Below are 13,951 nucleotides of genomic sequence, written 5' to 3' on the forward strand. Positions count from 1 at the left end.
ACAGCTGCACCTTGTTGAGACTAATGGGTATGTTTTTGGACAGCACATATTATATCTGTAACAGGCAGTTTTACCAAAAGAAACTGGGAGCAGCAATGGGGCCCCCAATCTCACCAATACTTGCCAGTTTATACATCGAGTTTGTTTTAGTAGAAGGCCTTGGAAATGACCAGGAACCCAACATCTATCTTGTTGTTGTTATAGGGTTTAATGCTATTTTGCACATGGCAGCCAGTATAAATGGTGGAGGAAGAACCCAGGAAATCCCCCAAAAGAACCACTGACCCATGAAAAGCTACTGGCAAGCTTTCGCATGTATGCACATTGGCCAAGCTGGTGACTCGAACCCACACAGAAAGAGGTGAGATGGCAGTGATCCATAATGGTAAACACCACTCAGCCACTCTGGGCTCCTACCCACCATCAATGTATTTCAGGTATGTGGATGATACGTTGACTGAACCACATGAGTACCATGTGCAGAATTGATCATCTCAACTCCATTCACCCACATATTCAGTTCACTTCAGAACAATTAGTGGCAAACAATCATACCTGGTATACACATAAATGCTGACCTATCAACCAAGCTTTCTCACATACCCACATTGGCCAAATCCTAGACTCGAACCCACACGGACAGCACTTTAGACCACTCGGCCCCCAAGAGATAAGTAGTGTGATCTTTACCACATTGAGCTAACTCACAAGTTACTGATGAGACAGACTGAATTGAAGAAGCAGAACATGTGAAAGCTGCACTACAAGTAAATGGCTATCAGAGTGGATTTTCAAACTCCCAGAGAAGAAGAAAACAAGACCAAATAAACCAGTATTGGTCTAAATAAAACCAACATCCGCACTAAATCAGAAGTCCTAGCCAGAGTATTCAGACAACATGGGATTTACATATATCACAAATGATACAACTCTTTAAGAGAACAACTTAAACATATTAAGGACAAAACAGAAGACTGAAAAATGTGGTGTGGTTTATCATATCAAATGTACTGATTGTGAGAATGACAATATTGGTGAAACAGGAACTGTTAGAAACAGCGATTAAGGAACAGATCAGTAAGAGTCTTCTGTGATACATAAACACTGTAGCAAAACGGGACATTCCAACATTCCCAATTAGACTAAGGTATCACATCTGAGGGTAACACATGGAAAAGGACGGTGAAGGAGGCAACTGAAATATGATAGCAGAGGCCAACACTAAACAGAGATGAGTGGGACTTGAATTACCAACCAGTGTTTCCCTTTATGCACATTTGTGTGTCAGGGATGCATGCTGGAGAAAATTGACGCACATGTTTTGTTGCCGTGCATTTTTTTTATGCAAAGGATTCACATAAATTGTCCCAGTGTTTAATGTCAATGCTTGCTGCACTAGAAAGTGATCACCAAATTAAAACAGCTTGGTCTAAGAATCATTAGCAAAGAAAGTGAAAGAAGCAGAACACAAAAGAGTAACTGTGGATCTAACTTTAATGAAAAACGGAGAAAATAATTCCCTTGACTGGAATACGGCACATCCATTAGAATTACTGGTGTGACTTCTGATCGCATAATTGCAAAGACTGCAAAAGTGAATAATCCTTTCATGACAGGGTTTAAGAATTTTTTAAAATCTGCCCTTGTTTGCCATAAGTTAGCTGGAAAACACATTATCACCCAAGACATTCTTTCACAACAAAGAAATCAGTAAACTTGCTGAGATAAATGTGTTATTTGGATTACAAAATCAGTGGGTCATTGCAGATTTTGTTGGTTTTTAACTTGTGGCAATAAAAGAAAGATCTTAAAGTTCAAGTGTAACTTATTAGAAAGATTAATCATTAGCCTTTTTGATTTTTGGATAAATGTATTCTAGGATGAAGTACAATGAAACTGATTATCGATGATAGTACACATTTTATGACAGGCAGTAAATTAACTGCCATTTGGTTAAAAAGATTTAATTGGCTTTTTGTACTGACTTATATGTAATGTGTTGGTTTATAATAGTGTTGCAAAAAGATTATAAGGAGACTGTTAAAAGTATAACTTTAAGAGAAAAATGAACTAATAGAATTATTCTTTGAATGGACAATATATTTGTTTGTTAATTGTGTATGTTGGTTTTTTGTGTTTTTAGAGAGAGAGAGAGAGTATGTTGTGCAAGTTGCAATATCCTATTTCAAGTGGAAAAAGTACGGGTTAGATGAAAATTTGTCAGTACATTTTTTACCCCCACATTTGTTATTTGACCCCCAGTTCTGACACCAAGGTTTTTTTTAATCCTCAATTTTACACCCCTCGGGGATACACTGTACCACCATACTATACCAGTCTCCTCGTATCATGTGCTATTATAAATTATGTGATCAACAGTAGTAACTCATAAAGGCAGTGTGATATTTGCCAAGAATTTTGAACTCTTAGATATTTATACTCTGAGTAAGGGAAAATTCTAATAATCATGAATATTTCTTCTTCATTTTTGTAAAAATGTATTTGGGGATTCCTAAATCAATCATCAATTTTTAACAGAAAATTAAAATTACATCATACATTTCATGTCTGAATCGAACTGTATGGTAGTCAGACAATTCCTTGTCATGTACGAAAGTAACATCTTCGTTGATTGTCTGACAAAGAAGCAGGCTGCAAACTAGTGACCTTCGAACTAATCTAGTGACCTTTGAATTTCACAAAATTCAATGTGCTTATTTAAGGCCGTTCAATGAAAAAGCAAATTAAGAAAGCTTTTGAAAACTCCTGAGACTGATATATCACTGATCAGAGTATGTTCCGGTCATAATCTTTAAGCAACCAGATATTCCCAGCAAATACAGGACTTCAGGATCTCTGGTCCCCATCTATGGGTTGGGAAAAATAATTACTGACCACTACATGACTTTCATTTCAATTTGTTTTTTACATGAATGAAAATGGGAATGTGTTATTGACATTCATGCAGACAAGGGAGACAACATCCTAAAGTGAGGTGCAAATTTGACATCTTTCATTATAAAGTTAAAAATTACCTTTGGCTCTGGATATATAATTAAAAAAAACATCATGGTTGAAAAGTGATATGGTTACATCTTACACACAAACAGTCTAATCTTGTTAAATTAACAAAGTATTATTGCCAAGAAAGCTATCTGACAAACTAAACTGCATTAAAATGGGTTTGATTTTTAATGATGAGTCCCATTCAGAATCTTGTATTAAAGCACTACCATATTTGCCAAAGTTCATGACATGGCATCAACTGAGTTATTATAGATCCATATTTGCTTCCACATAACCTGCTAATTGAGCAATCAAGGTCTACACTGTACAAATAAAATCCTAAGTAGAAAACACAGAGCAGACCCTAATCTACTGTCGCAACATTTGATGGCAGATCATAGTTAATACTGTTGCAGTTGGGATGCATGTTATAAAGGAGAAAGTATAGCTATCAGAAAAATATATTAGACCATAATTAATGTATCACCATATGTCATTCAAAACCTTATCACCATCTGTCATTCAAAACCTTATCACCATCTGTCATTTAAAACCTTATCACCATCTGTCATTCAAAACCTTATCATAATATGACATTCAAAAACTTAAAACATGCTGATGCCTATGGACCAATGACAAATATTATCATGTGGCAAAGGTGACTGCATCATATGATTCACAGGGGCACTGGAAGCCTGTCAGGCATGTCAGGGGCACTGCAAGTCTGTCAGGCATGTCAGACCTAATATATATCATCCATCCAACTGCCACTGTATATCATATACAGTCATAAATGAAATATTTTCCAACCATTTTTCATGAACTTTTCAACATGCATTTAAAAGATTAAAACTGATTCATATGTGGTAAGCACATAATACTTTATATGATATATTATGCTAATAAGAAGGGTGTGATTGTCTCTGCTCTGGTGATAGGTCAATTAAGCATAAAGTATACATGCTCACTAATGTCTAGCTTACCATATATGCTCACTTATAACTCAAGTCAAACTGCAAACAACAGAGATCCTGTTCTGCCATCGCATATCGTGCCTGCAGATCAGGGTTTAAGTTCTTTGTTTCACTGATTGCTCCTAACAAACTGCACAAATTCAACTGCAAACTGCACTGACCCAGATCAGCCAGCATATGATATGATGGCAGACCTGGGTCTGTGCAGTTTGCAGTTGGATTTGTCTTATAAGCAAATATATATGGTATATGATACTTCTAGCATTGACTTCTTTGTTAGTAATTTCTGTTACATCATATTTCACACTATAATACTACAAAGATTCATAAAAACATCTACTAGAATGGCATTATCCTATCCAGAGACAGGTGGTACAGTTTAACCTGTCCTGAAAGACCACCCCTTCTGCCCCCCCACCAAGAAACAGTCTCTCAAGACAGGCGGTCCTTCACAGCAGGTGAAACACTATGTAATCAATAAATCTGTGCATAGAGATCCTTATTTCTCAAACCAGGTGGTCTCTCATAGCAGCAGTCTCTCAAGACATGTTTTACTGTATTACAATAGTTGTTGTTGTTGTTGGGTTTAACGCCATTTTTCAGCACATGGTAGGCTATACATGGCGGCCAGTATTAACGGTGGAGGAAGAACCCGGGAAAACCCCAGAAAGAACCACCGACCCACGAGAAGCTACTGGCAAGCTTTCTCACGTACCCACATTAGCCAAATCCAAGACTTGAACCCACGCAGGCAGAAGTGAAATGGCAGTGATCCGTAACAAAAAGCACTTTAGACCACTCGGCCACTTGGGGCCCCGTATTACAATAGTGAAATTACAGCAAAATGTATTGGCTGTATGGATATTTTGTTGTTATGGCCGTATATTCATCATATTGATATATTCTATAGTCAGCCCTGTATTGCATGATATGAGTGATACTACATAAAAATGATATTATTTAATCTTTTAATTTTTGTTCTACACTTGAAAAGTTGGTACCAGTAAAGTATTTGGATTTGCAGATTGATTTCATTTTATCTTGAACAAACATGTTCATGTTTCATCACCTTATGGTTAGTTTTGAAATGAGGTCTGAGAGGAAGTGCTAATATGACAAGTAATGCTTATAGTTTGTCCACACAGAAACTCAGCACAAGGTATGTTACAAGCTACACAAAAAGAATCCTAAGAATTAAAATGCACTTCTTTTTGAGTAAAAAATAACTCTGAAAATTATTAAATGTTAATAAATTATATTTCCTACTAAAACCATATTTGTTGTTGGTAAAAAATTTAAAACTGTCATTAAAAAAACTTATGCTAAGATATGAATACATTTTTATTAAATTTTGTACTGTCCCGAATAATTCATGCAATGAATGCATATTTTTTATAAAGGTTGACCCTAAAAACCCATGTGCTGTGTCTCTCATTTCTTCTTTATATCATGTTTTCCTAGGTCCCACATGCAGCATTTGTAAATAAGAATGTATGAAGAAAAAGAAAAAAAAAAACTGAACCATACTGTGGAATGCATAACTCTAGGTAGTCCATATCTGTAAAAATGTTTACATCATAGCTTGAAATGACATCATCATCATTACATTATGACATCATTAATATCACTTTCTACTTTGTTGTATCACAATATGATGAACTCTGGAAGTGATAGGACGCAAACAACGTGGTTGCAACATCTGCTTCTTAATTAATAATGAAAAAGAAAAATTATTATACAACTTAAATAAAATCACAATAACAGTCTTTGGAAATAAAATAAAATAAGTCCATCAAGAGCATAAATGAGACATTTGGAAATCTCAAGAGATTTACGTCATACATTGCCACACAGATGTTCTGTTGCAGAAAATCAGGGTGATCTTAACAAATGTGTTGTGCTGAAAAATGAATTATGCCAGCGTACGTTTTTCTTGTGTATTTAGGCCTGGAATTTAACAATTTCCTTATAACCAAAAGGACTAATACACTGATACATTTACTACTGGCAGAAAGGTGCAAGAAGATAAAATGTGATGGAATACCTATGTCATTGTAATAGTTATTCATTTTCTAAGTTATCCATTCTAATACACATATATGTAATCACAACATTGCTTATAAGTGCAAGCTGCTTTATTGCAATTACATCTGATGCAGGTGAATTTAATACTGATGATCATAAAAATCCTTCTCAATGTTGGGTCCTCGATTTTTCGTACACAATCTTTTCCAAAATGATAATTATTTTCTTGCAAATTATTTTTCATACTTTGGAGAAAAGAAAACATTAAAAAAATTTTATATACAAAAAAATTATGTGACATATGATAAAGCAATTTGAATGACATAATCCACATGTAAGTCAATTCTGTGTATACAATGAAGCCCAGATAAGTATCAACTTATGGCCCAGAAAATATGGCCATTTGTTCTAGCCCTTTTGGGAAACAATTGAATCTCAGGGATAAAGATGATTAGCTCAGCAAGAACTTGGGCATCACCCAGTCATTCTGATCTTCTTAAAATTAAATTTTGATAGCATAAATAAAAACGCTTACCAGTGACAGTTAAAACTAAATTACTAGCCACCAGATCATTAAAATTATGAAAACTACTAGTCCTACAGGAAATGTAGTATCCTTGGGCAATTGGGCTACTGCTAATTTCAAGCTAAGGTACTTGATACAAGGAATCTATGCTCTACACCCAGTCCAAATTCAAAGAAATGCTTAAATATTCATTTAGCTACTATTTAATTAGTGACAGGATACCTTTCTCAAACTATCTATGAAATGACCCTAACTTAGGATTAGTTAACTGTCCAAACAATAAAAAACATGCAAGTCTATCAAGTACAATTATGCAGAAAATAACAGAAAATGGTACTTTGTCACCAAATCCCCATAAAATAATAGAAAATGGTACTTTGTTATCAAATGTCCATAAAATAATAGAAAATGGTACTTTGTCACTTAATGTCCATAAAATAATAAAAAATGGTACCTTGTCATGAAATGCCCAGAAAAAAATAGAAATTGTACTTTGTCACCAAATGTCCATAAAATAATAGAAAATGGTACCTTGTCACGAAATGCCCAGAAAATAATAGAAAATGGTACTTTGTCTCGAAATGCCCAGAAAATAATAGAAATTGTACATTGTCACCAAATGTCCATAAAGCAATAGAAAATGGTACTTTGTCACCAAATGTCCATAAAATAATAGAAAATGGTACTTTGTCATCAAATGTCCATAAATTAATAGAAAATGGTACTTTGTCACCAAATGGGCATAAAATAATAGAAATGGTACTTTGTCACCAAATGTCCATAAAATAACAGAAAATGGTACTTTGTCACCAAATGTCCATAAAATAATAGAAAATAGTACTTTGCCACCAAATGTTGATAAAATAATAGAAAATGGTACTTTGTCACCAAATGTCAATAAAATAATAGAAAATGGTACTTTGTCACCAAATGTATATAAAATAATAGAAATGGTACTTTGTCACCAAATGGGTATAAAATAACAGAAATGGTACTTTGTCACTAAATGTCCATAAAATAATAGAAAATGGTACTTTGTCACCAAATGTCCTTAAAATATAGAAATAGTACTTTGTCACCCAATGTCCATAAAATAATAGAAACTGGTACCTTGTCAAGAAATGTCCTGAAAATAACAAAAATGGTACATTGTCTCTTAATGTCCATAAAATAATAGAAAATGGTACTTTGTCAGCAAATGTCATTAAAATAATAGAAAATGGTACTTCGTCACCAAATGTCCATAAAATAATAGAAAATAATACCTTGTCAGCAAATGTCCATAAAATATAGAAATAGTACTTTGTCACCAAATATCCATAAAATAATAGAAATGGTACTTTGTCATAAATGTCCATAAAATAATAGAAAATGGTACTTTATCTCCAAATGCCCATAAAATAATAGCTGAATGAGTAATTAAATTTTCATCAAATCTGCACTGCTGAATATCCTAAAGTTTGCCATTCTGATATATAAAAAATAGTATTTTACTAAGTTATCTTTTACTATATGATACATTTATTAAGATCACATTAGAATTTTCAAAGAACACACCTGCAAACCTGATTTTTGACAGTTAATAATTTGTTTATGATTTTCCAATGTTTCATGTACTTTTCCTTGGCCCTGACATTTTATTTCATGGTAATGTTAATGTGATCATTAACGTTGTACACATATTTTGGTTTTCAATATTTAATTAGAAACTGAATTTCCAATCACACTATCTCGTGTCCTATATCTCCCAGAGTTTACAGTGAAATGTACCATATAGATAAAAAAGTACATCATTACAGTGACATAACAGTATAATGATTGCATCAGTTTGAGCTATATGGCAATCATGTCTCACATACATTACTAAAACTAAACTTTGTAAATAAAAATACAGACAACATCAAAATCTGATGTTAAACTAGAACTTGTTAAGCTGGAAAATGTCTTACCTTACACACTCACTTATAAGATGAGTTCAACTGCAAACGGCACAAACCCAGATCTGCAGTGCATTATGCTATGGCAGATCATGATTGTATTGTTTATAGTTTGACTCCACTTACAAGCGAGTAAATATGGTATATCTAATTGAGTTCATTATAAATAGATTTCACTGTCCTTCAGTATGATCTTTTCACTCCTTAAAGACCTTAAGTCTGACCTCTACACTTAACCTAATTGATAACTATACAATATTTTGCAATACAAGGAATGGTCAAGAGGCACTGTATATACTCACTTATAAGTCAAGTCAAACTGCAAAGAGCAAAGTTCCTGATAACATAATATTCCTGCAGATCCGGGTTGATGATGCTATTTCTACCGATTACTCCTTACAAGCTGCACAGACATAACTTATAAGTGAGTACATATGGTATACATCATTCCTAAGGTCATGCACCATGATATGATGATGTCATAGAATCTTTTCATCATGATGTCATTCAACAATTGTGCTTACCATTCAGAGACCAGACCCTGACGGTGCTATCCGATGATCCTGAGGCAATGACTGCATCATTAAACACCAGACAATACTGAAACAAAGAAGTGCAAACTATTAACGAAGACAGAAGCAACAACAACAACTCAGTTATATATATATATAACTCAGGTTAATCCATTTCGTCTTGAATGGGGCTATTGGATTGTTTGTAACATGATCAGACCTCTTTCTGGACCAGCTGTTTTGAAGCATGTAATGTTGTGATGCTAGCTCTGCTCAAACAGTGGGATCATATGCACACTTCAGGATAGGTTTTCATTGTTCTTATATTTAAAACATTTGCAGAACGTCAGAATTTATCATGTAAAAAGCACCAATTGTACACCGATTTTTTTATTGTGTTCATCAGAGCACTTGGGAATGACTTTAAGCCGATGGCATTTCCCATGTCATGATCCAGCAAATGTTTGCACAAAGCAAAACATGACTTGCATGTACTTGTTTATAAGTCAAGTCCAACTGCAAACTGCACAGACTCAGATCTGCCATCATATAATGTGCAGGCAGATTTGGGTCTGTGCAGTTTGTTAGGAGCAATCATTAGAACAAACAAAATAGACACTGACCTTCTGTCACAATAGGCTACAGCAGATTACGTTTTTCTTGTTTGCAGTTTGACTGGATTTATAAGCAAGTACATATGGTATGATTTCTAAATGATTTTAACAGCACAATTAAAGTAAGTCTTGGAATTTTTAACTTATTGTTCAACGTATACTTTTCATTGTTATGCTAAAGTAGGCTACTTTGCATTCCTTATTTCAAATGAGTTTATTCATCACAAATTGCCAGATGTGTGTGAAGAACAATGTCTGTTTTTAAAAACAAAAAAAGTAAATTTAGAGAATTTCAGACTAATTTACACTGGAATAAATACGGTAAATTCCCAGTGCAGGGAAAGGAAAATTTTGAAACACATCAGGATAAAATTACATAATGGTTGTGCCCTATGACATAAATGCAATGCATGCTGTAGTAAAAAGATATGGTAGAAACAGACTTGTTATGTAGATAACCTACAAGTTTATTTTGATGCACAAATCTCCAATTTACAGCCAGAGAGAAAGACAGACATGTTTTCATTGTTATTAAGTTGATGACAATGGATGCCTAAAACAAGTCTGTTTTAATAAAGGATATATATATATATATATATATATATATATATATATATATATATATATATATATATATATATATATAATGGTAATTTCAAAATGATCTTAACAGCAAATTAACATAAGCCATACAATTCTAACTTCCTATTGTTCAACATTTCCTTTTTCATTGTTATGTAGGTAACTAAAATTATATGTACTGTACAATAATACATGTACATCCATTCAGGCCTTGCATACCTATTTCAAATGAGTTGACAGATGTGTCCAAAGAAAATGTGCTTTAAAAAACAAAAAGTGATCTTACAAAATTTTGACTAATCTGCATTGGAATAAGTATGGTAAATTCCTGGTGCAGAGAAATGATAAATTTTGAAACATACCAGGATACAATTTCATTATGGTTATGCCCTATGACATAAATGCACTGCATGCTGTAGTAAAACGATAAGATAGAAACAGACTGTCATGTAGATAACCTACAACGAGTTTATTTTGATGCACAAATCCTAAACTTACAGTCAGGGAGAAAGATAGTGATGTTTTCATTGTTATTAAGTCTTAGATATTGGGTGCCTAAAACAAGTTTGTTTTAATAAATACTCCTTTTATCTGCCTTACTTCTAGCTGTGACATAATATAAAGGTGAAAGATTACATGAGATTTTAGGGTGTATTCAGGTGTACAGACATTTCATGTGGATCAAAGAAAAACAAACCATTCAGTGCATGACACATGAAAACCTACTTTATGATTTAAATTGGAACCATAGGTGGTGCCAGGTTTTGTTGGAAATACAGTTAAACCCAATTAATCAGAATGTTTTTATCTCTGCATCTCTTATAGTAATTAATGAGACATTTTGGTTAATGAATCTCTTCAAAGAAATACAGAGTACATATATTCTGTAAATATGACGTTCATATACCAATATAGTAGGATAAACTTGTTTTGGATGGATAAGGCTTCAACTGTACTGCATATGATAATACCTGTTATCTTTCAACTGTACTGCATTATGATATATGTTATCTTTCAAATGTACTGCATATGAAAATATCTGTCATCTTTCAACTGTTCTACATATTTTAATATCTACTATCTTTCAACACATTATCTATTCCAAACTGACTGGACACGTGATATGCTGCAGTTATGAATTGATAAAGTCATGTGATCAAACTGGTTCTAGTACTCACCACTTCCCCTTCATGTCCAGCTAGTACATGTAGGCACTCAGGTGGAGACTTTCGCCAGATTCTGATGTCACAATCGGCACTGCCACTGATAATTTTTTTGTCATCAAACTGGCAGCAGTTTATTACTGAAGAAATAAGAATTAAGTTCCAATAGCAATTTTTAAAATGTCAAAATAACATTTGGTAGAGATGCTGTAATTTTAAAGAGTGCATTGTTTATTATTGAAATCTCTGTACTGATAATTACTATGGGCACAGGTATGCCTGATGCATCTTCGTGCATGCTATAAGAGGTGACTAATGGAGGAAGGAGAAATAGTGGCCCATAGGATTAGCATGTCAGACTCATGAATATGAAGCCATGGTGGCCCATAGGATTAGCATGTCAGACTCATGAACATAAAGCCAGAGTGGCTCATAGGATTAACATGTCAGACTCATGACTGAGGAGCCATAGTGGCCCATAGGATTAACATGTCAGACTCATGAATATGAAGCCATGGTGGCCCATAGGATTAGCATGTCAGACTCATGAACATAAAGCCATAGTGGCTCATAGGATTAACATGTCAGACTCATGATTGAGGAGCCATAGTGGCCCATAGGATTAACATGTCCAACTCATGAATATGAAGCCATGGTGGCCCATAGGATTAGCATGTCAGACTCATGACCAAGAAGCCATAGTGACCCACAGGATTAGCATGTCGGACACATGACTGAGGAGCCACAGCAGGATTAGCATGACAGACTCATGACCATGGAGCCAAAGTGGCCCAAAGGATTAGTATATCAGACTCGTGATCATAAAGTCACAGTGGCCCATAGGATTAGCATGTCTTACTCATGATCAAAAGGACTTTGGTTCAAATTCTACCACTGGTTCAGCCTGGGTCAGTTTCAATGGTGTGTCCTTGGTTAAGCATATGTACTAAACTCGATTTACCCTGGTACTAAATAATCTACTTGCGTTTCTGTGCTGTTAAACAACAAACCTAATCTAACCAAGTATATCATGACTATATAGCAATATACCAATGAGTTAGTTAATACATTTGCCTTAATAGAAATTCATTCATCATCAAAAAAGATTAAAAAAATGAAAGTTACAAATTTGCATGAAATATTTTCATTTTTGATAATCATTATTGTTTTTATTTTTCATCTGTGTGTGTGATTTGGATTTTTAATGCAGCTTTAACAATTTTTCAGTCATATTGCTACAATGTCTGCAATGTTACAGTTCATAGTGATGTCTAGCACTGGGGCATCATGCCACAGACATGCAGCATCATGTCCCAGCCAGTCACATTATTCTGACACCAGACTGACCAGTAACAACACTTACCTCTTGATGCTGAGCATCTAGAGAGGCAGCTGTTAGTACCATTTTTATAAGTCTTTGGTATCACTCAGCCAGGGTTTGAACCCGCAACCTCCTGCATCTGAGGTGGATGCTCTAACCACTAGACCACGACAGCAGTATATTTTTCATGTAAATGTCCATGAAAAAGTAGCATGATTTGCAGATTGGCACATGAATCTGTATATACATGTATTGCCTATAAACTATATTTAGATGCATGTATTTCTTGCTTAAAGCTAAAAAAAACCAAAAACTCATACTGATGGGTTATTTTCTAATCAATTGACATCAGTGAATCATTAAATTTTCCAGCTGAAAAGTTCATACTGAGCTTTGTTATATAAATGAAAGCCCATATTGTAGTCAGTGATGGTATGGTAAAACCTATCTTGAAAGATCATTGTTATGAAAGACCACCTGTCTTGAAGGACCAGCTTTTTCATGCACATACATGCTGAATATATAGTTTTATGACCTGGCATGAGAGACTACCTCTTCTGAGAGACTATTATTTTTGTCAGAAGGGATATTCTTTCAAGACAGGTTCTACAGTAATGATATTGGTTCCAAATGAACTAATTTATGGATTTCTTAAAACTATTTTTTTCAAGTTAATTTTCTTTGTGGAGGAGGGAGAATACATATATTAAATATAAGAGTAAATGGATCAAGTGTGAGTTAAAAGTGCCAAAACTTACACCTACAGGTGAAAATTAGTGTAAAGTGTATGTGAATATTAACATGTTTAGGTCTGTCTAACAGTAAACTCAAGCTATTAGTGATGGGTGCACTGTAATGAACCCTACTCAGGTCTCATTGGATAGTTTCGTATTTTGACACCTCCCTAATTTTTAAGGTAGAAGGCATGAACCTAATTATCACAAGCCTAACATTTATAAATTCACACAGAAGCTAAATCTGTAATGTGGTTTAAATGTACCTTGAGTTAGACAAGGAAATGGGTTGGCTTGTTGGTGACTGGCTGTCATAGTTAGACGAGCATTGGAGATCAAATGCGTAACTTGGGCTGCAAATGAGCAGCCGACTTGGCTTACGTATTTACATGTCATGTGTCTGCTACAGAGGTAAATATCTAAAAATATAGATGGTTGCGGGATGATGAAAAGTATGCTGATTTGTTATAATACTAGTGAACTTTATTCATGCATAAGGCACATACTGATTCTTTTAGCTGCCTTGTTACAGGAAAATATTCAAAATAGCTCTTTGC

At 34.3% G+C, this 13,951-nt stretch overlaps 1 protein-coding gene across 2 annotated transcripts in view; it reads right to left on the reverse strand.

Annotated features, from left to right (window-relative positions):
- The window catches only part of LOC149805191 (uncharacterized), a 97,523-nt gene that overhangs the window by 37,807 nt on the left and 45,765 nt on the right, over positions 1-13,951 (reverse strand). For both annotated transcript variants that reach the window (XM_089948315.1, XM_089948306.1), the window contains exons 9-10: positions 11,355-11,479; positions 8,993-9,068 (exon numbers count right to left, since the gene is read on the reverse strand). In XM_089948315.1, coding sequence (XP_089804441.1) covers positions 8,993-9,068; positions 11,355-11,479 — 201 coding nt within the window. The remainder of the gene's footprint in view (positions 1-8,992; positions 9,069-11,354; positions 11,480-13,951) is intronic.

Source organism: Sinohyriopsis cumingii, chromosome 2 (assembly GCF_028554795.1).
Source record: "Sinohyriopsis cumingii isolate HCF-2022 chromosome 2, ASM2855479v2, whole genome shotgun sequence".
Classification (NCBI taxonomy): domain Eukaryota; kingdom Metazoa; phylum Mollusca; class Bivalvia; order Unionida; family Unionidae; genus Sinohyriopsis; species Sinohyriopsis cumingii.